This window comes from Lithobates pipiens, unplaced genomic scaffold (genome assembly GCF_037356315.1).
Source record: "Lithobates pipiens isolate NorthernLeopardFrog02 unplaced genomic scaffold, aLitPip1_a1.2 Scaffold_10, whole genome shotgun sequence".
NCBI lineage: Eukaryota > Metazoa > Chordata > Amphibia > Anura > Ranidae > Lithobates > Lithobates pipiens.
The window spans coordinates 53,057,772-53,082,752 of record NW_027507686.1 but is presented as its reverse complement, the minus strand read 5'-3'; the positions used below and the strand labels follow the sequence as shown (position 1 = coordinate 53,082,752).

The 24,981-nt window shown below is 45.7% G+C and overlaps 1 protein-coding gene across 1 annotated transcript in view; it reads left to right on the top strand.

Moving 5' to 3' along the window:
- Positions 1-20,749, top strand: part of LOC143930570 (polycystin-1-like protein 2) — a 189,505-nt gene extending 168,756 nt beyond the window's left edge. The window contains exons 40-44 of the mRNA XM_077455002.1: positions 2,580-2,790; positions 5,267-5,368; positions 6,924-7,055; positions 12,830-13,343; positions 19,301-20,749. Of these exons, the coding sequence (XP_077311128.1) occupies positions 2,580-2,790; positions 5,267-5,368; positions 6,924-7,055; positions 12,830-12,910 (526 nt within the window). The 3' untranslated portion in view covers positions 12,911-13,343; positions 19,301-20,749. The remainder of the gene's footprint in view (positions 1-2,579; positions 2,791-5,266; positions 5,369-6,923; positions 7,056-12,829; positions 13,344-19,300) is intronic.
- The last annotated feature ends 4,232 nt before the right edge of the window (positions 20,750-24,981 follow it).

Here is a 24,981-nt window from a genome sequence, read left to right as displayed (position 1 = left end):
CAACAGGTAGAGCACTTGTCTCCCTTTCACGTGTTTTCCAGTCTATATTATACATACATCTCTTATAAAGTAAAAACTTGGTTTGAGAGTAACTTGGTTTGAGAGCCTTTTTCAAGACAAGCAAAATGATTTAATACATTTTGACTTGGTATACAAGCGATGTCTTGCTATACAAGTAGCGTCATGTCACAACTGAGTATAAAAGAGAAGAGAGGCGCCTCTAATTGTAGCAATATGAAGGTACAACATATTGCTTCACTTAGAGGTGCCTCTCTTCTCTTTTAAACTCTGTAGCTCCTGATCAGGACCGTCTTTAAGGCAAGGCAAAAGGGGCAGCTTCCCTGGGCGCTGTCATTGTTGTGGGGCCCAGAGCAGCTGCCTCATACTTGCCAACTATCCCAGTTTAAATTCCCTTGACCCTTAAGGTTTTAGTCCTGTGCTGTGTCCTGATATCTCAGTGTGATGTTCTGTTACTATTGCTGCCTATCTCTGCCCTATTGTTGTGTACAGATGACTCACCTGAAGACCCTGTGTTTATATGTAAATACCAACACTGATATGTAAATAGTGACAGCATTCATATGTAAATAGTGGCAGACAGCAGCATTCATATGTAAATATAAGCAGAAATTATATGTATATCATGCCCCCCTGAGGTCAAACCCACCATCACCTATACTGAATGCTGCCCACTGGGGAGATAAAGGGGCATGCTTGAAAATCCTGCCTACAACTGTGGTCATTAAGCCTACCATCAGCTTGTTCTGCAAAGCAAAGCAAATTAGTGAGATGGAGGGTTGTGTGGGGTGTGCAGAGGTAGGCAGAGAAGGAATTACAGTTTGGGGTGCACAGGTGAGCAAGGGGGTGTATGGAGGTAAGGAAGGCGGGTGCAAAGATGAGCAGAGGAGGCAGGTAGAGTTAAAGGGGATGGGGATTGGAGTGGAGAGGGTGGGGATGGTTTGGGGTGCAAAGGTTAGCAGGGGTTTAAGGATGCAAATGAGTACTGACAGAGTGGATAAAGATGTAGGTCACATGTAAGGCAGCCCATTAATTTCAGTGTGCTGCTCTATGCACTACAAATGCAGAAGAAAGTCCAAATTATTTTTTTCAAAATCACACAAAATGAATTAATGTCACTGCTGTGTATCTGCTAAAGGGAAACACGTTTCTGTAGTGTCAGGAAAGTGATTTTGCATACGTTCCCAATACGCACAAATGTGAACGCAGGCTAAATGTCTCAGTTACATTGGTGGTCAGTGTAAATCTTCTCATTACATTGGTGCTTGGTGTAGAATCCTTACATTCACACTAGTGGCCAGTGTGGATGTTCCCCTTCCTTGGTGGTCAGTGTAAATCCCTCCTTACATTGGTGGTTACTGTGACTGCTTCTATTACATTAGTGGTCAGAGTAAACCCCTATTAAATTGGTGGCCAGTGTAAACCCCTATTACATTGGTGGCCAGTATTGACACTCCTCTTTATATAGGTAGTCAGTAAAAAAAAAAAAATCAGCATTGCCATTGGTCACAGCCTGTCCTTTCCCCTAGCACTGCTACTGATCCCATGAGTCCTAGGATCCCTAGGAATATTTTTGTCTATTAATGAGTCCCTCACCTCCCCAGTCCATGGTCTGTAGGCAGTGAGGAGATGATGTGCTGTAACCTCTAGCAACCAATCAGTAAGCAGAAATAATGTGCTATGACCTCTAGCAACCAGCCAGTGAGTGGTAATGATACACTGTAACCTCTGGCAACTAATTGCTGCCTGATCTGATTCAGTAAACAGATTTTTAGTCTAGCTGCTACTTATTGTATGTCTCAGAGCAGATGGAGAGTGAAACTTCATGGGGGGGGGGGGGGGCAAGAAAATGTTTGCTTAGGGTCCAATCAATATTAAAGACGGCCCTGCTCCTGATGGATTTTGCTTCTAATCCCCATGTGGAGGCTGCCATTTGAGGATGGACATTTTATTTTTACACAACCTATAACATTGCTAGAATCTTTTTATATGGACTCTAAACTAAAGGACTTATGAATAAATCCTTGTGGAACGAATCATTTGAGTTTCCATTATTTCTTATGGGGAAATTCGCTTTGATATACAAGTGCTTTGGATTACAAACATGTTTCTGGAACAAATTATGCTCGCAATCCAAGGTTTCACTGTACACATATACTGTAAGCACACATTAATATTAGCAGAAATTATTATTACGATACAGTTACAAAACAAAAAACAAAACATTCTTTCCCTTTACTAGTTCTAACTTTGCTTCCTGAGAATATAAATCTTTTAAAGTGAATTCATCATTTACATACAGCAACCAGTTTATAGCCTGTATCAGAATTAATGCATGCACAACCTGTTAATCCACCAGCCATTTATGCCATCACAAGTTACCAATGTACATATATTGGCAAAATATGTATAGGTTGTCAGGTACATATAAAATATGGCTGTTAATGTGGAATACAAATTAACAAAAATGCTAATCTAATTTATGTTGACATTTTATTTTCCATGCCTCTCTTTTTTTACAAAATAAAGAATAATATGCCTTTTGCTTTAATTTTCTGCAGGTTTGTAAGTTTTAATGAAACAGCCACTGCAGATGCAGCCCTGGGCTACCTTATAGCTTTCCTAGTGCTCCTATCAACTATCAAGCTGTGGCATCTGCTGAGATTGAACCCAAAACTCAACATGATCACAGCAACTCTACGCAGGGCCTGGGGTGACATTTCTGGATTTATCACCGTCATCATAATTATGTTCCTAGCCTATTCCATTGCTGTGAGTATGCTGTATTCAATTACTTCTGTTTTGCTGATCCATCAGGTGAAATCTGTGTGATAGCTTTAAGCCCTTGTACACACGGTCGGACATTCCGACAACAAAATCCGTCAGATTTTGTCCGACGGATTTTGTCCGAAACTGGTGTTGCATACACACGGTCGGACAAAGTTGTTGGAAAATCCGAACGTTCGTAACATGATGACGTTATTTCGTTACGATGGGACTACGTTCAGGCTAGTAGCCAATAGCTTTGGTCTAGGAATTTGACCTGAGCATGCATGGCACTTTGTTCGATCGGAATTCTCTACAAATGATCAGACAAGGTCCGATCGGATCATGTTGTCGGAAAATTTTATAGCCCAGCTCTAAAACTTTGTCGGTCGGATATTCCTACGGAAACAGTCCGATGTAGCCCACACATGGTCGGATTATCTGACAACACGGTCTGATCGGACATTTTCCTTCGGAATGTCCGACCGTGTGTACAAGGGCTTAGATATGTGTGCAGTAGAAGAAAGACTGGCCTTTAGCCCATATAGAAACACTGGTCAACTATATCTTAAAAATTTGACATTAGACATAAACTACAGAGGTCTCCTGTGTCTACATCAGAGGTGTGGCAGAGATCCGTACCGCACCTGCAAATGTCCTTTTGCTCCTGATATCCTTGTACACCAAGTTGCGTTACACTTACAGCATATTTTCATCCTTGCCTACCTTTTTTTATGCAGGTGATGTTGATCACCCCCACCTTTAAAAGGAGTCAGGGTTATTACCCTTCTATTTTTCCTAACTTAAGGTTTTCTTTTTCTATTTTTGGATTGTAAGATCTCTGACATCCATGCATGTGTCTTTAAGAGATTACTGGTTTATCAGGTCGCATCCTCTTCTTTTTATAGATCACCTTGTCCCTAAGGAAAAAGGTTAGCGTGCTGTTGACTGGCTGGTGTTTTCTGTGGACATACCTTGTCAATCCAAGTATACCCCATTATACTCTTTTAAACATTGCATTCTATCTTTTGGTCGAAGTACTGTTCTGGTAGTTTGTTTTTCCACTTATTTTTTCTTTTGCGTGATTGGTTGTCCTTTTTATAGTAGGTATAATTTTACCCCTACTGGTGATTAGCTGTCATGGTCTAAGATTGATACCCGGTGCTCTCCCCCTGAGCTGTGGCAATGCCCTATCTGTTGGCCCTGCTTCATTCAAACTTTGTTTAGATGTTGGTCCCTTCAGATTCTCTTTGTAATATGGTTTGTGTGTTACTTAATTCTTGTGCCCCCTTATCGAAAATAAAGAAAATATGGATTTTGTACTTGGGGTAATATATTTGACATGAATTCTATTGAGGGACACAGGTCCCCCTCTATGTTTAACCACCTCAATACAGGGCACTTACATCCCCTTCCTACCCAGGCCATTTTCCAGCTTTCAGAGCTGTCACATTTTGAATGACAATTGCGCGGTCATGCTACACTGTAACCATGTGACATTTTTAGCATTTTCTTCACACAAATAGAGCTTTCTTTTGATGGTATTTAATCACTTCTGGGTTTTTTATTTTTTCCTTAAAAAAATACCAAAAATTAGTTTCTGTCAGTAAATTTTGTAAATAAGTAATTTTTCTCCTTCACTGATGAGGCGGCACTGATGGGCGCTGATGAGGTGGCACTTATGAGACGGCACTTATGAGCACTGATTATGTGGCACTGATGAGGAGGCACGAATATGCCGCACTTATGCGCACTGATAGGTGGCACTGATGAGCACTGATAGGCGGCACTGATGGGTGGCACTGGTGGGCACTGATAGGATGGCACTGATGGGCCCAGATAAGCAGGACTGATGGGCATGGATGGGCATTGATTGGCAGCACTGATAGCCTGCACTGACTGGCCACCGATTGCTGGTGGGCACTTAATTGTAATCAGGGCACTGATGAGACGAGGAGCGCCAATTACCGGCATCTCTGTGTTTACATGTGACCGGCTGTGATTGGACTCAGCCAATCACATGGATAAAGAGCCATGGCTCTTTACAGTGATCAGGGTTGCGCTGTGTCCTAGCAACACGGCGCGGCAGCGATCAGTACGCTGCGGGCCCCCGGTCGTTCTGGGAAGCCATCATATGACGTCCACCCAGAACGAGAGCCGCACCGCCCAGCCGTCATTTGATGGCGGGGGCGGGTGGCAAGTGGTTAAGGCATAACGGTTGGAGATGAAATTATATATATGGGCTGGTTTAGGGTTTTTATTTGCTTTGTCTCAAACTCCTGTTGACGGCAGTATAACCCAGATGTCTCAGAGATAATTCCTGTGTCCTTCAATGGCCTCCACAAAGTATTCTATTTAGCATCTAAAGGTTATAAAAAATACACAGATTTAAGATAAAGTGAGCAAGATTTTTAGTAAGGTAGCTGTGTTTTCTGCATAGTGTTGACAGTTGAATTATATGTATGCTCTGTTTTGGTTTTAGTGTAATCTGATATTCGGATGGAAGCTCGACTCATATAAAACTGTGTTTGATTCAGCAAAGACTATGGTCAGCCTTCAGCTGGGGATTTTCAACTATGAGGAGGTATTGTAAGCAATTATGCCTTTGATAAACCTTTGACCAGTCCTATTTTGTTTTGTTACCAGAAAAGTCCCATTGCCATTTTACAAGAATGGGATAGACTTGAATTAAAGGATTCAGTTGGGTAGATCAGTTTATGGGTTGTAAGTATTGTAAAGGTAGAAAAGTTTAAAAAGGTTTATGGAGTGGGGAAGGGTATCCCGCTAACCAGGGATTTAAGGCAGGTTCTTATCTGTTAATACAAACCTACATTTTTGCAATTCTGGGGAAGTGCAAAGTCTACTCAGATACTCGCAAAAAAATAGCTGCCTACAGACCAGAAAGTTGGAAACGAATAAATATTGTGGAATACCCACCGTAAAGGTTTTCTAAGCCAGTTTCTAAGCCCAAACCTTTGACCAGTCCTCTTTTGTTTTGTTACCAGAAAAGTCCCATTGCCATTTTACAAGAATGAGCAGTTTGGGATGGACCGGAATTAAACGATTCAGTTGGGTAGATCAGTTTATGGGTTGTAAGGATTGTAAAGGTAGAAAAGTTTAAAAAGGGTTATGGAGTGGTGAAGGGTTGCCCGCTAACCAGGGATTTAAGACAGGTTCTAATCTGTTAATACCTAAATTTTTGTAATTCGGGGGCAGGGAAACGTTTGCTCAGATACTCGCAAGAAAATAGCTGCCTACAGGCCAGAAAGTTGTAAACTAAGAAATATTGTGGAATACCTACCATAAAGGTTTTCTAAACCAGTTTCTAAGCCCAGGAGAATACAGAAAGAAAGGATACAATAATTTTCTGTAGCATCAGATTTTATGAATGTTCCAAATAATGAAGCTTATTTAAGTGGATGAACTGTGGGGGGCATTAAAGCAGAACTGTAGCATGGCCGAGTAAAGGCAACTATTCCCATAATGGGCAATATACACAACATACATATTATGGCAGCCTCTCCTCTTTGGGCCCTTCTCTAATAATGACAGCTCAGAGCTGTCCCTCACTGTTCCATCTTTTGACGCTATCTTCTCTGTCGCTTCTTTAGGGTTTGGTGCACTTGTTGTTCAGCTACTGGGTGGCCATGGATGATGTAACTCCTGTTCATGTGTATTGGAATTAAATTGTCCTGATACTAGACTCTGTTTTTCCACATCTTACAGATTTGTAGAGTAAATTTCTACTTTATACTAGGTGTGAGATATAGTAGTGGTGCAGCTGGGTACCACCAGGAAAAGCGAGAAAGGGTCGGTAACTTTGTAGCAAGTGACCAAAACCTAAGAATGGGAATTCAAGCCCCAAAATGAAATAATGGGGGGAATTTACTAAAACTGAAGCATGCAAAATCTGGTGCAGCTCTGCGTAGAAACCAATCAGCGTCCAGGTTTTATTGTCAAAGTTTAATTGGACAAGCTTAAGTTAGAAGCTGATTGGCTACCATGCACAGCTGCACCAGATTCTGAGCTCTCCTGTTATAGTAAATCTCCACCAATGTTTACTCAACTAAAACTTGTTTAAATGTTGTAATTTTTGAAATTCATGGGATGTTATATTTTGCCTTTACTTTAATTGACAGGTGTTGGATTATAACCCTGTGCTAGGCTCATTTGTCGTTGGATCATGCATTATTTTCATGACATTTGTGGTTCTGAATCTCTTCATATCGGTTATCTTGGTTGCATTCAGTGAGGAGCAGAAGAATCATCAGGTAGGCTAAAAACAGTAGAGGCAAAAAATGTTATATATACACAGAGGATGTGATGCGATTCAACAGGAATCATTCAGGAAATAATCATCAATTTCTCAGAAAATGCTAACTAGCCGAAACATACGTTTACAAGGTCTTATATGTCTTTATAATGTTGAAAGAATTATCAAAATCTTCAGAAACGAAACAATGGTACAAGCCTTAGGTATAGTTTGAATCATACACAATTTAAAGTAGACCATGCCAGACCCTTCTTTCTCTGTGTATACCCACCTTTCTTTTGCTTATCTGGAGCAAAAGGAAACACCTGGTAAGTAGCATGATTGTCCCACGATGCAGCGCTGGTTCTTTTATTATAGGAGGCATATTGACCTTAAAGTGGTACTCAACTACCCCCCCCCCCATGTTTTTTTCCCTGATATCCTAATTGCTTGGTTCTGTTCGAATCACATACACTCTCGCACAGTGGATCCAAAACACATATTTACCCGCACAGTGAATACAACATTGTCCTGCCATTATCTGCTGTTTGGGTGACACAACACTGGGTTCTGCTCCACCATCTTTGTCCTCTTCAGTTGGTGCCTCTTCCAGGTGCAGGCAGCCAGCTATTAAGTGACAGGTCATTTATTTGGCCCACTCTCAGCCTGGTGTTCCTGATAGATCCTGCAGCCTCTTGGGAGACAAGTTGCATTCAGGCCGAGAACAAGTCATTTTGCCCAAGGCCAGTTGTAAACCAGGGGTCAAAAAATGTTCCACTCCAGCTGTGGTGAAATTACAAATCCCATGAGACATTGTAAGCCCTTGTACACAGGGTCGGAGAATCCGTCGGAATGTGTCCTATCGGACTGTGTTGTCGAATAATCCGACTGTGTGTGGTATGCATCGGACTGATTCCGTCGGAATATCCGTCGGACCCAATTTTCCAACTTGGAAATATTTCCCGACCAACTGGTTCGATCGGACATACTCCGATCATGTGTAGAGAATTTTGATCGGACCAAGTGCCACGCATGCTCAGATCAAATTCCTACATCAAAGCTATTGGCTACTAGCCTGAACGTAGTCCCATGGTAACGAAATTACGTCATCACGTTCTGAATGATTGGATTTTTCGACAACTTAGTCCGAACGTGTGTATGCAACAGTTTTGGACAAAATCCGACGGACAAAATCGGACAGACAAAATTCGACGGATTTGGTTGTCGAAATCTCCGACCGTGTGTACAGGGGCTAAGACATTGTAAGACAGCCACTGCAATGATAGGATTTATAGTTGTACCACAGCTGCAGTGCAGAGGTTGTCTACCCCTGCAATAAACCATGCCTGCGTAATGTGTATTAACCCAGCTACTTGTAGTTTCTATCAGTGTGACACGGTGACAATGCAGGAGCATAACTTGGTTACAGGGACAGTATTGTTACCATCTAACAAGAAGGGCCTGAAAAAGGACCTTCATGGCACGATCAACTGGCATTATTTTAATGAAAGCTTAAAATTTAAACACAATTATTTAAGGTTAAAGCTTTTATAAGATTTTAGCGAATGGGTTTACATCACATAACATTTAAATACTGTACATAAAATAATGCAACTCATGAAATGTAAGCCCCAAACACACTATCAGTTTTTCTGCTGAGTTTTTCCTTCAGATTTACCAAACCATGTAGTGCAAGGGCCTGCCTGATTGTATACAAATTGAAACTCCTAAAGTTTGACCTCATATTATATGGTATTATATGGCATATCATATTATATGGTTTTGGTAAATCTGAAGGAAAAACTCAGCAGAAAAAATGATAGTGTGTATGGGGCTTTATTGTTAGAGAAAAGCAAGCTATATTTGGCTGTATCTTTGGGTGGTCAAGTTAGCAAACCTCTGATCAGAAAACTATGCATTAATCAACAATAAATCATTACACACCAAACCGCAGTCTTCGATCAGCCAACAAAAACCTCCTCCTCGTGCCCAAAGCCCGGTATAAATTCAAGGGGGATCGGAGATTCGCTGTCCAAGGGTCTCGGCTATGGAATGCTCTACCAATCAACATCCGCCTGGAAGAAAATCACCTGGCTTTTAGGAAAAAACTCAAGACCTTCCTCTTTTAGCAGATGATCAAAGCTCGCCACAGCGCCTAGAGGCGATTCAGTTCGCATTGTGCGCTATACAAATATTTCATTCATTCATACATCTTTTATACTCCAAATCATTTTTTTTTTTACAAATCTGCCACATATAAAGTCAGTTGGTTTATGTTTGGGTCTTTCCTTTCTAGGTGGATGCTGCATCGTTCCCCAGCCGGCTCTAAGACTGAGAGCTGAGCGATCAAAGACAGCTGATTGTTCAGTTATCAGTGTTTCATGCACGTAGAGCTGGTGGCTGTTAGTCACCATCTCTCTGTTCTGCCCTTCCCCATACTCACTGGAGTGATGAGCTGTAGAGGAGGTGAGAGTGGCTGGCTCAGGCTCTTAGCAGCTCACTGAGAGCCTGAGCCAGGTGCCGGTCCAGGCATCTGGGTGGATCTCAACCATATGGTTCTGGTCTTTCCCCAGCCTGGACCGGCTCTGTGACATCAGCCGACAGCTGTCTGCTGAAAATTGGTCACAGGAGTGCATAATGAACTGCACCCCTGTGATCCACAGGAGAAGTACAGCCAAAACTTGTTCTCCTTTAAAGTGGAAGTAAACCCACTTTTTTAACTTTTACCTACAGGAAAGCCTATAATAAGGCTTACCTGTAGGTAAAAAAAATATCTCCTAAACCTGTACGGTTTAGGAGATATTCCCCTCGGTATGCGCCGCTGACTGCAGTGGCGCATGCGCACAAGGGGGTTCTCTCCGCGAAAATCCGGCAGTGCTCGTCCGGCCGGATTTAAATCTCCCGCGCGCATGCGCGGGAGTGACGATATCGCGGCTCCGGCCACTCACAGCGCCGGAGCCGCGATACCCGGAAGAGACGCCGAGGGAGCATGTCGGCTTCCTCGGCGTGGATCGGGCGAGATGTCGGGGCCTCGTTCTAAGGTAAGTATTTCATAATGAGCTAGTATGCGGTGCATACTAGCTCATTATGCCTTTTGCTTTGCAGGTTTAAAAAAAAAAAAAAAAAAAAATGCGGGTTTACTACCGCTTTAAAAAGAGTTTTCTGCTCAGGTTTTTTTTGTTTGTTTTTTTGTACTGAAGAGTAAATTTACCTTGCAGTCTTTAAATAGAGCACCAAGGCCAGAATCCACTATCTTGCATATATAACCTGTTGCACATGTCTTGCTGAAGTCATGAGATGGATCAGTTATATAAAATAATGTATATAAAAATATAAATTATAGACAGTTCACAAGACCCCCTTAGCCTATAGAGTGCACACTTCAAGAGATAATGTCACTGATTTTAAAAGAATTGCAGGTAAAAGCCACAGCAATAATCAAGTATTATAAATACTTACTTGCAGTGTTATCTTTTCCATCAAGTAGCAAAACAGCTGGAGAGCCGAGGTTCCCTACCCCTGAGCTGCAATATGCCTCTGAACTTGTAGAAAATTGAACTATTACAGGAAAGTCAATTCTCTACCATAATCCCCTCCCTTCTTGCAGATCACAGCCCTCTCCACTTCTGGATGTGCCCAGTTACTTTCTGTGCTGGCCCAGCTCCTCTACTCCTTCTCTTACCTTCCTACATATTCTCTTAATGTAACTACCGAAAGAGGAACAAAAGGAATGAACATGGGGAAGTTTATTTACTGAGACTCCTTTCATACTGAGGCTCTTTACAGGCGCAACAGTGCTAAAAATAGAGCCTGCATAGCGCCTGTAAAGAGCCACTCCTGTCTCTCCAGTGTGAAGCCCGAGTGCTTTCACACTGGAGCGGTGCACTGGCAGGATGCTAAAAAAAATCTTTGGAGCAGTGAAGGAGCGGTATATACACTGCTCCTTCACCGCTCCTGCCCATTGAACTGAATGGGCACCCCTTCCGAACTGCTGGCAAAGCGCCACTATAGTGGCGCTTTGCAAGCCATTTTAATCCTTTTTCGGCCACTAGTGTGGGTTAAAACTGCCCCGCTAGCGGCTGAAAACCCCTGCACCAACACCCTAGTGTGAAAGGGGTCTAAAGACAAATATACTGTGCACTGCAAGTGTACTTGCTCTAGATCTGAGGGGAAGCTCTGCTAATTTCTATCATCCAATCATGTACAAGCAAAAATCTTGTTTTTTTAATTTCCTTGCATGCGATTAAGTATTCTTTGCAAAGTGAAGCTTTACCTCATTTACTAAACCCTGGAGCAGGTACCTTTGCAGTGCACAATATATTTGCCTTGAAGTGAATCAACCCCAGAGAGTCACATGACAACTGTAAGATTGTTGGGGCTGCTGATATCAAATCCAAGATGGCAGCACCAAGCAGCAGTCTCAGGGCTTTTGGATGTCTACACAAGGTCGACTTTTACAGGGGAAATTAAATGCATAAAATACAATAAATGCACATATAATCTTATTAGAAGATTACTGTTAAAATGAATGAACTTTTCAAGGAAAAAAGCACTTTATTGGGTATTATTTGTTATAATTACAATCTGTATATAAAATACTTGTGCATGATGTCTATATGTCATAATTTGTGGGATTTAAAAAGCCTCCTGTAGCCATGGCAGAGCAAAGCCTTAGCCAATAAAAATATCAGCTCTGCTATGAATCGCTTCCTCTGTTTGGCATTGTTTTTTCCATCCATGCTTGAACCATCCATTAGGTATACTGCAAAATATAAGCAAAATACACAGATACATAATAAAATAAAAATGGCAACTGGTAACCTTTTAATGAACTATTCTTTGACTGTCACTGTTTCAGTAGAAATAAAGTACATCTAAAGATTCCTGTCTGCCAGTCTAAACAGGTCTCAGACAGTGGTGGCCGGTGGTATTTTTTTTCAGAGGGGCGGCAAACAGTTCACAGCCAAACATCTCCCCCCATCCAGATCGAGTCACCCACACCCTCCCCCCCCCCGGTCACCCAGCCACAGCACTTACCCCTGTCTTCCCTCTGGGCGACTGGCTTTCCCCTTGTCTCCTCCCTCCTCCTCCTGGCTGCCAGCGTAGCTTCTCCTCTGGCTTCGCTCTGGCTAGCTTCCCCTGCGTCTACTCTCCTCGTGTCTGCGCCCTCCTCCTCCCGGTAGCTTCTCCTTTCGGCCAATGGGGAAACGGATCTCAGGACCCACTTCCTGATTGGCTGGGAGGACAATTAGTGTCACAATAGCAAATAATCATTTCCTAGTGTCACGCAACTGGGTGGGCTTTGGGCGCAGTGCACTGCCCCCGAGCCCACCCTATTTGAAGCCTATTAGAGACTCTGGCTCTAACCACGTGCTTAACCCCCCCCCCCCCATTAGAATCCATGCATCCAGTGCCCTGCATGTAGATTAGGGGTGCCGGACACATGGATAGGGGGGTCGCCACTGATCTCAGATCTAGTTACTGTGTGATGCCTAATAAATTGCAAAATGAGTTTACCTCCCCTGATTCAGCTAAATCCTCCATCGTTGGTGTCTCACACACTCCTGCTTCCAGACACTGCAGTTCACAGAGGGAGGGCTTCAATGGAACAGTCAGTTCAGCCAATCCAGAAACTTCATTTTTTTTTAATAGGAGCAGATACTGTGATTCTACTTACATTTTGTGCATCATACATTATATGACTGGGCCATAAGTTATGTTGTAATATAAAAATGAAACTGCTCTCAAGTCACATTACTACTAACAATATTTACATTCTTTGAATTGTTACAGGCATCAGAAGAGGAAGAAATTGTGGATCTCATGCTCATGAAAATTAGTAGTTTTCTTGGTTTGAAGCACAAGAAGATGTGAACGGAGGAGTGTTTCCCTGATGCAGATCTTGGAGTCCAATGCCACGTACACACGATTGGAATTTCAGCCCACAAAACACCGATGAGAGTTTTTCTTCTGAAAATGTGACCGTGTGTATGCTCCGTCAGTCTTTTGCTGGCTGAATTCCAGCCAGCAAAAGATTGAGAGCATGCTCTCAATTTTTCAGTGGGGAAAAGTTGCTATCCGAAAATGCGATCGGCTGTGGCAATTATAATGTACAAAATTCCTAGCGTGCTCAAAAACAATTCGACGCATGCTCAGAAGCATTGAACTTAATTTTCTCGGCTTGTCGTAGTGTTGTATGTCACCGCGTTCTTGACAGTTGTAATTTCAGCGAACTTTTGCATGACTGTGTGTATGCAAGGCAAACTTGAGTGGAATCCCGTCGGAGAAATCCGATCATGTGTACGAGGCATAATACTATTTTTTTTTAACAAAGATTTTTATTTATGTTTCAAACAAAAGAAAAACAGAAAACAGACATGCATCAGCAGGGTACATACATATTTTGAGTAGACAGATAATCAAATTGTATCACATAGAAAGCACAGACAGTTCTTAACAGTGTGTAGAGTCACTAATCATTGCAGCATAGAATGCAAAACCTCCCCGAGACCTCCCCCCACTACACAAAAAAACACAGAAATTACAAAAAAGGGAACCCCCCCCCCACCCTCCACTCCCCCTAGCCTAAGCAATGGTCAAATGCTTCGCCTCAACCCATGCCGCCCAAATCTTTCCAAATTTCCCAGGGCAGTTCCTGCCCAGATATGTGAGTTTGTAGAGCGGCAAAGCCGCGTTCACCAGGGACTGCCACAGTTGTTTAGTAGGAGGGAGAGGTTGATTCCATTGCAGTAGTATTGCTTTCCTCGCATAGAGTGTAGTGTAAAAAATAAACAGTTTCTTCCCCCAGGAGATATCCAAAAAATCACAGATACCCAGCAGGAAAGGTAGCGGGCTAAGTGGAATCGTAAGCTCCCCCACAGCATTAATGTCGGCCAGGACCCCCCTCCAAAATCCCACTACCCCAGGGCAGGACCACACCATGTGAAAAAAGTCAGCATCATCTTCGTTGCATCTAGGGCAGGTAGTCAATCGGTCAGGGTAAATCCTTGCCAGGCATGCCGGTGAAAAATATACCCGGTGGAGGAACTTCAATTGTATAAACCTATCCCTTGCAGAAATCGCCAGGGTCAGGTATTGCTGTAAACCCTCCTCCCAGTCCTCCTCAGTAAGCTCCGGAATGTCACCGTGCCAGAGCTCAAACAAATGGGAGATCCTAGTCTCGTCCAATACGGTCAGCGCGGCATACATCGTGGACAGTGTGCGCGTCCCTCCCCCCGCAGGACCAAGCGCCTCCTCCACCGCCGACACCCCCAGAGTCACTCTAGATGGGAATTGAGATCGGAAGGCGTGTCGCAACTGCAGAAATCTGAAAAACATATGGTTCGGGAGGTCCCTGGCCTGTTTAATAGCATCGAAGGAGAGTAGCTGCCCCTGAGACACTATGTCCCCTAGTGTTGTAACTCCATGCCTGGCCCAAACAATCGGATCAGGGATGGATTGAAAATGGGGCAAGCGGGGGTTCCCCCAGAGGGGAGTCCCCGGGGCCCACACCCCTGCGCCCACCAACCTTTTGTTCACCAGTTCCCATATTTTAAGAGTCGTGCGCATCGGAAGAGTTATCCCAGGGTTAGATCGGGGTCCCCTATAGATCAGGTTCCTGAGTTCCGCATAAGAGCCCAACAACGCCGCCTCCAACGAGGATGCAGGGTTGACTGGGCCCTCGGAGAGCCACCACCTGACAGTCACTAGGACTGCCGCCCAGTAATATTTCAGAAAACAGGGCAGTGCCAGACCGCCACGCACAAGGGGCCGTTGGAGGGTTGTTTTAGCTATTCTAGGGGGCCTACCATTCCAAACGAAGGACGAGACAATGCCATCTAGTTTCTTAAAGAATCTAAGCGGGATGTGGACTGGGGTCTGACGGAAGAGATAGGTAAACCGAGGAAGAACCGACATTTTAATTAAATTGACCCGTCCCACTGGCGAAAGCGGCAAGGACCTCCACACAATACACCTCTGGGTCAACTGGGTGACCACCGGACTTAGGTTAAGGGTAATAAATTGTTTCAAGTCTCTGTGTATTTCCACTCCCAGATATTTAAATTGAGAAACCCTCTGCAGTTGCCCATCCACCCGGGAACCACCCGCACCATCATGTAGTGGGAATAAAATTGATTTCGCCCAGTTTATGCGTATACCCGAGAACTGTCCAAACCGGTCGATATGCGACAATGCCGCCTGTAGGGAGGCTCCGTCGTCCTTGAGATACAACAAGGTATCATCAGCGTATAACGAAACTTTTTCCTGCAAAGGACCCCGGACAATACCCCGAACCTCAGGAGAGGAGCGGAGGAGAGCCGCCATAGGTTCAATTGCCAGTGCAAAAAGCCCCGGGGACAGGGGGCACCCCTGCCTGGTTCCCCTGTGGAGGGGAAAGAGCGGGGAGAGGACCGCACCCGTGCGCACTCTAGCCGTGGGAGCTCTGTACACCGCCCTGACCCACGAGATAAAGGCTGGACCGAATCCAAATCTACGGAGGACTGCCCACAAATAGTCCCACTCCACGGAGTCAAAGGCCTTCTCCGCGTCCAGGGAGGCCACAACCTCCTCCCCGCCTTCTGCATCCCCCGAGGCCAAGACAGTAAAAAGCCTGCGAATATTAATATCTGTCCCCTTCCCTGGCATAAAGCCAGACTGATCCTCATGGATCAAGGTGAGTATAACCTCATTCAGTCGCCTGGCAAGGATTTTGGTCAGCACTTTCGCGTCCGAGTTGAGCAGGGAGATGGGTCGGTATGACGAGCACAGCTGGGGGTCCTTCCCAGGTTTAGGGATCACCACTATAATGGCTTGTGCCATAGATGGAGGAAGATCTCCCTCCCGGAGGGACGCGGTAAGCATATCATGCATTCTAACTGTCACCTCCTCCAGGTAGTGCTTATAAAATTCCGGGGGTATCCCATCCTCCCCAGGGGTCTTCCCCGGCTGCATGGACCCCAGTGCAAGTCGGACCTCCGCCAGAGTGATCGGGGAGTCCAGGCCATCCCTGGCCTCAGAAGTAAGGGCAGGGAGTGTCACCCCCTCTAAAAAAGCACTTAACTCCTGCGCTGAGTACTGCACCCTAGATGAGTAAAGGGTGGAGTAAAACTCTGCAAAGCAAGCGTTAATGGCAAGGGGATCCGTCACCAGTGTCCCAGCACTATTCTGTATTCGAGGGATAGTGGAGATTGGGGCCTGCTCCCTAGAGATCCAGGCCAACAACCTCCCCGTCTTTTCGCCCTGTTCAAAAATCCTCTGCGTCTGAGCCAGTTGACGTTTGCTTGTCTTAGCCACCCTAAGCAGCACCACCTCTCGGTACGCTACTTTCATATCCTGAGCCGTGAGCGGGTTACCCGTGAGGGTGAATCGGGTCTCCAGTTCTTGGGCCCTGGCTTCTGCCTCCTCTACCGTGGTCCTATCATTCCTACGCTCCCGACCAATGGAAGAGAGGTAACACCCCCTCATATAGGCCTTGAAGGCATCCCAGACCATCCCCCCAGAAGCCGTGCCCATGTTTGAGGCCCAAAATCCCCGGATTTCACCGCCCATCTCAAAGGCAATAGTGGGGTGTTCAATCCAGTACCTTGACAATCGCCATAGTCTATCCCTCTGAGGGGTAGAGGTCTGCAATGTACACAACAGTGGGGAGTGGTCAGAGATGCCCCGAGGAAGTAACTCTATTCCAAGGACCCTGGGAAGCATGGGGGCACCAGCGTAAACAAGGTCAATACGGGAGAGTGTGTTGTGGGAGGAGGAGTGGCACGTAAACCGGCGATCTGATGGGTGTTTCCACCTCCAGACATCCTCCAGCCCAAACACCTATGCCCAGCGAGAAACTGGAGAGTCTGTGGCCCGGTCAGGCGTCAACCTATCCAGGGAAGGATTAGGAGGAATATTAAAGTCCCCTGCTATAACCACATTGTCAGTATGAAATTGGGCTATCAGGGCAGTCAATTTATGTAGTAAAGACAGATCCGCAGGAGGAGGCATATAAAGACCCACCAGCACCATCTCTATCATGTCTATTGTGGCGTGCACCAGCACGTATCTCCCGTCCTTATCTGTAACAATATCAAGAGGCTCAAAATTAAGGGACTTATGGATCAGGACGCTAACCCCCCGGGCATAGCCGGAATATGTGGCATGATAGTGGTATCCCACCCAGGGCCTCTTCAAACCCATAATCATTCCCCCCACTAGGTGCGTCTCCTGAAGAATACAGATATGCGGAGCATATTTTTTCATGTAGTCAAAAACAAGAGAGCGTTTAATCTTCTGGTTAAGCCCCCTAACGTTCCAGGAGAGGATCTTCAACGGAGCCATAACCTGGAAGGACAGGGGGGACCAACGGATATGACCGCCCGACCGGGGCCAAGGCACAAATATCTCATCTTAAGCAATGCAATGATATACCCTGTACATTCGTTATAGTAGCGCTGTCCACAGCAGAAAACATGGAAGCATGTAACAAAAAAACAACAAAAAAAACAGAAAAAAAAACAGAACTCCCCTCCCTTCCCACCCCACACCCCAGAAAAACAGCCCCAGGGTGTTTGAGAACCCGAACCAAACGTAATTAAACCCATTTAAAGGAGAAATCTCCCGTGGGGGCGGTGCGTATCAACCAGCACACCTAGGACAGAGTCTCCTGCGCAGAGTAGACAGACTCCAGCGCAGCCGCTTCCTGGAGGCAAAAAAACAAGTTAAAGGGGAACAAACAATAGTATAGGTGACGCCTCAGATTGAAGTGCAAGATTCTCTTGGAATGTTCCAAGGGCCCATTCTTAGTTACAACTCGTCCAACAAAAAGGAGACAAAAACCAAAAAGAAGAAGAAAAAAAAAAAAAAGAAAGAAAAAACAAAAAGGGGAAAAAAAACCCAAAAGTTTGGACGACAATTTTGGAGTAACGGGGTCCAGCATCCTCGGTACAGTATGTCCACGTCCAGAAGTAATCATGCAAACCCCCTCGGGCATAAGCTAGGGGAGGGGTAAGGCCCTAAGGCCCGTAAGGCAGTAATATGGAAATATGAACCCATAGACCCCCCCCAAGGAGCATCAGAATATCAGGTCGGCTCCTCGCCCCTTGCCCAAAACCACTAATGGAAAGGAGGGGGGCACTCCAACCGGAGCTCCAAGTTCAGAGATGGAGGGACAGAGCTGGGGGGGGGGGAAACCGATCCGCGTACCACTGGGCGAAGCTTGTGATGCGTGTGGACCCCAGTCAGGTAATCACCATCAAGGATTATCCCTGCCGGGGAAGGGAATCGATCCATCTGGAGGCCTCACTCGGGGAGGTAAAGAAACAAACGGATTCTCCATCAATCACTCTGAGTTTCGCGGGGAACATCATGTTGTACTTGAGACCTTTGGTGCGCAGCTGGGCCTTGACTTGGTCGAATGTCCTGCGTTGCCTCTGCGTCTCCACAGAATAATCAGGAAAGAGCATTAATTTAGCATTTTCAAAGCGCAGGTCCCCCACCTTCCTCGCCTCCCGAAGAACCAGGTCTCTGTCTCTAAAGTTCAAAAGACGGAAAATAAACGTGCGCGGCGGGGCTCCCGGCGGGCCACGAACCGACGGCATTCTATGTGCTCGTTCCACGACAAAGTGAGGAGAGAACTCAGCGAGCGGGAGAAGTGTACGTAGCAAACGTTCGGTAAAGGCTTCGGTGTCACGGCCCTCCGACCCCTCCGGCAGGCCCACCAACCTCAGGTTGTTCCTCCTATTCCTGTTCTCGTGGTCCTCAGCCCTGGATTCCAGCGCCTTCACCCGCACCTGCAGGGTACGGAGGGAGGCATCATGGTCGCGGGTAACATCTTCCACGTCTCCAACCCTCCGCTCCGCCTCGGTAAGCCGCTCCCGGTGTTTATCCATATCTCGCCGGATAAGCCCCATGTCGAGCTGTATCTGCTCTATCTTAGTGGTTAGGGTAGTCTGGCAGCCTGTGATCGCTTGCATAAGAGCTTGGAATTGATCAGCACCCAGCGGTGGCGTGTCAGCGTGGTCCGTTTGAGACGCCATGTTGGTGTAGGCCTGCCCGTGTGCCGCGCGGGTCTGTAGCGGGGTTCCCGGCGGGGTTCCCGGTGCTGTGTGCTTCTTCCTATGGGAACCGGAGCTACCCCTGCGCATCCCTGAGCCTCACCACCGCTTCACCGGCCCACGAGGATAGATATATGTCCCTAAATGCTGGATAAATAGCCTGCCAGGTGCGGAGCTCTCTGCAAACACGTCCTAGCTGGTTGCCATCTTGGCCACGCCCCACGAGGCATAATACTATGATCCAATCATAACCATTACAATCTAATTGTTCAATCTCCCTTTCATAAGCCAACATTTATGTAGTGATAAATGCTATTTGCAGTACTTGATGACTCACTAGCTTACAGTATTAAAGGAGGAGCTACACTCCACCTAATGCCCCCCACCTACCCCCACCCACTCAAAAATGAAAATCCCCCCAAAAAAAAAAAATACATACTAGCTAGCCATGGAGTCCAGTGTTGTCTTGCTCAAAGCAAAATGTACTTCTTTACACCTCTTTTTCAGCGCCACCATCTTTAATTGAGATCTGGTGCTTGCACAGACATGTCATGAGTTGCTCCAAGGTCTACAGGACCTGGCAGAGATGCCCGTGTTGTATGTGTGCATGTGCCAGATCCTGCGTGCAAGTGGAGAGACCCGGTAGTGGGAGTGCATTTTGAAAATGGCTCCATGTCGTGTATGCGTACACAAAATGTGGGGTCTCTGCTAGAGAACTGCCAGAGAGCCATCTAATTTTTGTGCATGTGCGCGGGATCTTACATCCTAGGCCGGAGTTAGGCCTCTTTCTCATGAAGCAATTACATCCGTATCTCATGCAGGGCTGTCTTTACCCACACAGGGATGCACAGGTTCATCCATGCATCCCTATGCGGGCAGTCCCATTCATTCATTCATCCCATTCATAGTGTTGGTGCGTGTCCCTGAACTTACGTTGGGTGTGTTTAGGGCCGTGTACCTGCATCTGCATGGATGTTACATGTTTTAATTAACTTTGTCATAATGAAGGTGGGGTCACTCATAAATTTAGCGATCATTACATTTACCATAGGAAATTTTTATTTACAACAAAGTTGTATGAAGATACGGTATATACATGTGTTTGTTTTCTCTTTGTGTTCAGTGATCAACTTTGCTTTTCTGTTTGTCGAGCCACCTTTTCATTCCGAAATATTAGCAGTTGACAACTGGAGTAAATACTTTTCACAAGTCCCAGAAAATGACCACGCCAATGGATATCTAGCTGTTGTTCTTAAGAACAGTTTGAAGGAAATATTTGCATTGCCCATAGCAACACATGCAGATTTCCGGTTTAATAGGACCACACAGGACTTCGCTATTCATCTGTATAAATCAGTCCCTTTATGCTATGTAAATCAGCCCCATGCAGTTGCTATACGGGGGGTTCTCAGCTCTTGATTGGATAGATTGATAGCAGCACAGCCATTGGCTCCCACTGCTGTCAATCAAATCCAATGACGCGGGCACTGGGTGGCCGGACCGAGTCATACATTCGGCACAAGTAGCCAATACCGTTGTGAAGTATGTATTTCATTTGTGTATTTAGCTGTTTACATGGAGTTCAGCTTTAAATATCATATTAATAAATACTATATTTTTTCTGTTTAGTAAAGTAAAGTTTCGCAATATTAACTTTGCTAACAATAAAGTGTACTGCATCAACCTGAAACCAGTGTGCTGTTATATATTTTGCCTTCCTGATTTTTTAATTAGCAGAAGCAATCAGATTGTGATGTGTATGGCCCGGATAAGTCCAGATCCAGGCAAAACATTTATTTCTCCCATGGTGTGGGAGAACTGGATTGTTCCTAGTCTATGGAGCCTAGTCTGGACATGATGATGTCAGGAGCAGTCAGTGCCATCCGGGCAATACAGTGCACTGGGGCCCTGTCTACACAATCACGCACGAGAATAAAAATGCAAATTATCAATCAGGCTATATTTATTGGTACTTCCAACAAAATCAGTGTTTAAACATTAACACAACGGTTGGACAATATAACAAAAGCACTAATTATGTGTAAGCGTGGAGATATTTGTAATCTGGCGATGCTGGGGACTTCTGGTCACCCTAGGCTAGTGGCCAGCAGGACCCACAGGTCAGTGGCTAGCAGGACCCACAAGCTGTGGACCTATGGGTCCTGCTGGCCACTGACCTATGGGTCCTGCTGGGAGCTGTCTGCTGACCTGTGGGTCCTGCTGGGAGCAGACAATAGACTATGGGTACTGCTGGGCATGGTCTGTGGGTCCTGCTTACAGCTAACCATGGCATGTGGGTCCTGCTGGCCTGTATGCCGCGGGCAGCTCCCAGCAGGATTCACAGGCCATGGGCAAGGTAAATGAGGCGTATGGGGGGCAGATCAATGGGATGATTGATCCTGTGGGGGTGTCGGGGTCTCTCACCTCAGCTTGTTTGGCAGACTCAGCGCTCACCAGCAGCAGGATAGGTCCTCTCTTCCTCCTTCTCCACAGCTTCCTCCAGTCCCTGAGCGTGGGTGATGATGTTGCCCCTGGCCGTGGATCACATCTACTCCGCAGTACTGTTACTGTACCACCAGCCAGCAGTGGCATGCCCAGGCCAGCCACGTTACATGATGTCCAGCCAAGCAGGCACTGGGGCAGGCAAAATATCCTGGATTCCAACCGTGGTGATAGGAGTTAAAGCACGCGGTAGGCTGGCTGCTCTCCTCAGACTGCTTCCACCCCCCCCCCCCCCCCGGGAGCAGGGAGCTTATAACAATATAACAATATAAACAACAGCAGCGGTCGGTGGCCGCCATGTGACGTCACCTGACAGATTGCCACTCAATAATGAGTCATTCTGCGATCAGCGGGCGGACACGCAGACAGCCGTGGTGTGGTGCCGGCTGGTGGCCATTGTTTTTCAGTTATACAAAAACAGTACAGCACTTAATTTGGGGGACACAGAATAAAATTGGGGGGTTGTGGCCCCATCAGGCCCCACACTGGTGACGCTATTGCACAGCACTGGTACAATGCGGCAACAAACTTTGTGACATCTGAATGATGCTTGGCAGGAAAGTGGGGCCTTTGGGCAACTGACCAGCATGCCCATGTGAAAAGACGGCCCTGGGAACAGTCCACTATTCAAGTCCTCTGAAACGCAGGGGTGCTGGACAAGTCTTGTGCTGGGAGGATCAGAGCATCAGGTAAGTATATCTCTGCTCTCCTGTCCCCTATAAATAAATGATCAGTTAACCCATGCAGTGTCATAAACCCCAGCCCCACTACAGTGGAAACAAAATTGCCTTGAGTTGGGCTTTAAAAACTGTACAATTTGAGAAAACATACAGTATGTTTGTTTGGTGTTTCCATTTACACAACATTCCGAAAAATAAATACATAAATTAAAGTGATTGTAAAGGTTCTTTTTAAAAAAAAATAACAAACATGTCATACTTACCTGCTCTGTGCAGGGGTTTTGCACAGAGCTGCCCCTATTCAGAAAATGCAGTCAATCCACTTGTTAGTAATATTTTTTTCCAGATTGGATGAGCAGGATCAGTTTGCCATGGTGTTACAAACGCTCCTGAGTCTCACGGCTCACCTGGAATCTCCCACTGTGGCTGCTTTGGTACAACCTGTGTTGCAGGCCTTCTCTGCTGCTGTTCCAGTCTCTGTACAGGCACCCACCTTGAGTATTACCTCTATAAGAGGTATGTCTGGTTCTGCTCCACTTCCCCAGCGATTTAGGGGTGATCCAGTCCAATGCAGAGGATTTCTCAACCAAGTTGAGATATACTTAGAGATGCTGCCCCAGATGTTTCCCACAGATAGAAGCAAAGTAGGTTTTGTGATATCTTTGCTTTCTGAGAGAGCCTGGGCCTTGGCAAACCCTCTATGGGAGACACAAAAACCTGTTGTCCTGCATTACCCTGAGTTTGTGGCTTCTTTTAAAAGGGTATTTGGCGCTCCCACTGCCAAGTGCATCAAAGTACGAGAACTGTTGCCGATTACGCCATTGAATTCCATAATCTGTCAGCAGAGGTTGTGTGGAACAATGAGACCCTCGTGGCTGCTTTTTCTCATGGTCTCTCAGATACCATCAAGGATGAGATAGCAGCCCGAGATATACCCACTGAGCTGGAGAAGTTGATCAAGTTTGCCATCCTCATTGACTCCAGACTCAAAGAAAGACTCTTTTTTTATGCCTCCTGCACATTTGTCGCCAAGCTTTGCAGTTCCACCCTTGCCTCCCTCACATCCCATGCCTCCTGGTACTGAGTAGGTCAGTGAAGATGAACCCATGCACTTGGGCTTCACACGTCTCTCTGCAGATGAGAGAACCCTTAGGAGGAGGGAGAGATTGTGCCTTTATTATGGCCAGGCAGGTCACAAGTCTTGTCCTACCCGTCCAAGGAACGCTCGAACATTGAGTCCTGTCACAGACAATCCTTAGGTGGCGTTGTTTAGTCCACAGTTATCCTGAAGAATAAGCCCCTGGTTTTCGGTTACACTTTCTTGGGCTGAGTTGTCCGTTGATTAAAAGGCTCTAATCGACTCTGGGGCTGCAGGCCTGTTCATTGATGCTGCCTTTGTATCGAAGCACTCGATTCCGTTGCAGCTGCGTGACACTCCACTTGCCATTGAGGCTCTTGACGGAAGACCTCTACAGCCTGCCCATGTGACTCATGAGACTGTTCCGTTGTCCATGGCCATAGTGGCTCTTCACCATGAGATAATCCAATTCCAACTTAATTCCTCACCTAGGTTTTCACTGGTTATTGGTTATCCTTGGTTACAGAGGCACAACCCCTTTTTTGATTGGCTCCGTGCTGAGGTTCTCTCCTCAGCAGCAGTGGTTTTAATGATGCTTAAAGTGCAACTTGATGTGCCTGTAAAGTGATGCTTTTGTAGCATATACAGAACATGCTGCAGCAAAACTGACATTTCTAAAGAAGAAAAAAAAAAACTTGCGGTTACACCCAGCCGGCAATTGTAATAAAGAAAAAGACGGCATGGGATTCCCCCCACTCTATACCAGGCCGTTCTGGTCTGGTATGGATTTTTAAAGGGAACCCTACATCAAAATCCATAGCAGACACTAATCCGAGCATGGAGCGCATCCGGTTAGAAAAAGGGGAAAAAGAGCCCCCCCTCCTGAACCATTCCAGGCTACATGTCCTCAATATAGGGGGGTGGGTGCTTTGGGGTGGGGGGCCCTGCGCCCCCCCCCCCCACCCCAAAGTACATTGTTCACATGTTGATGGGGTTAAGGGCCTCTTCCCGACAACCCTGGGCTGTGATTTTTGGGATCTGCGGGTGAAGGGATAACGGGATCTGGAAGGGGGTCCATATGAATGTATATGTGAATCATATATGTACCCATTCACCAAAAAAGTGTCAAAAAGCTGTGCAAATTGCCGTACCTGTACGTCCCCTTTAAATCGCAGGCTAGGCACAGGAGTGCGTATGGCACAGAGAGCGATAAAGTGTGACCTGGTGCACCCTGTGGCACATCTCCATCCGTATTGAACATACAAATACAGAAATTTTTGCCCTTGGGACTTTAAATGAGGTGTGGCACTGGTGCTGATGAAATAAAAAACTGATTTATTGGTTCACATAAGATCTACAGTAGCCACAAACAGATGTCAGGTATATGAACAGATACGTGATGTTGTACACACAGTATTAGAGTAAAATACAATTTTCCATAAAAAAGGTCCAAAATAAGTACAAGAATGCATCCTAGTGACCCAACGCATTTTGTGAACACCAGTTTACTTCCTCAGGGGTTGATGCAAACTTGATATCTATAAGATAAAAACTGTATAAGTATAATGGAGAAGGTAAAAAAATTGGATAGGGTCAAAACGTTAAAGGACCGTCATATTGTGCCCATACTTATAAAACTGTTATAGA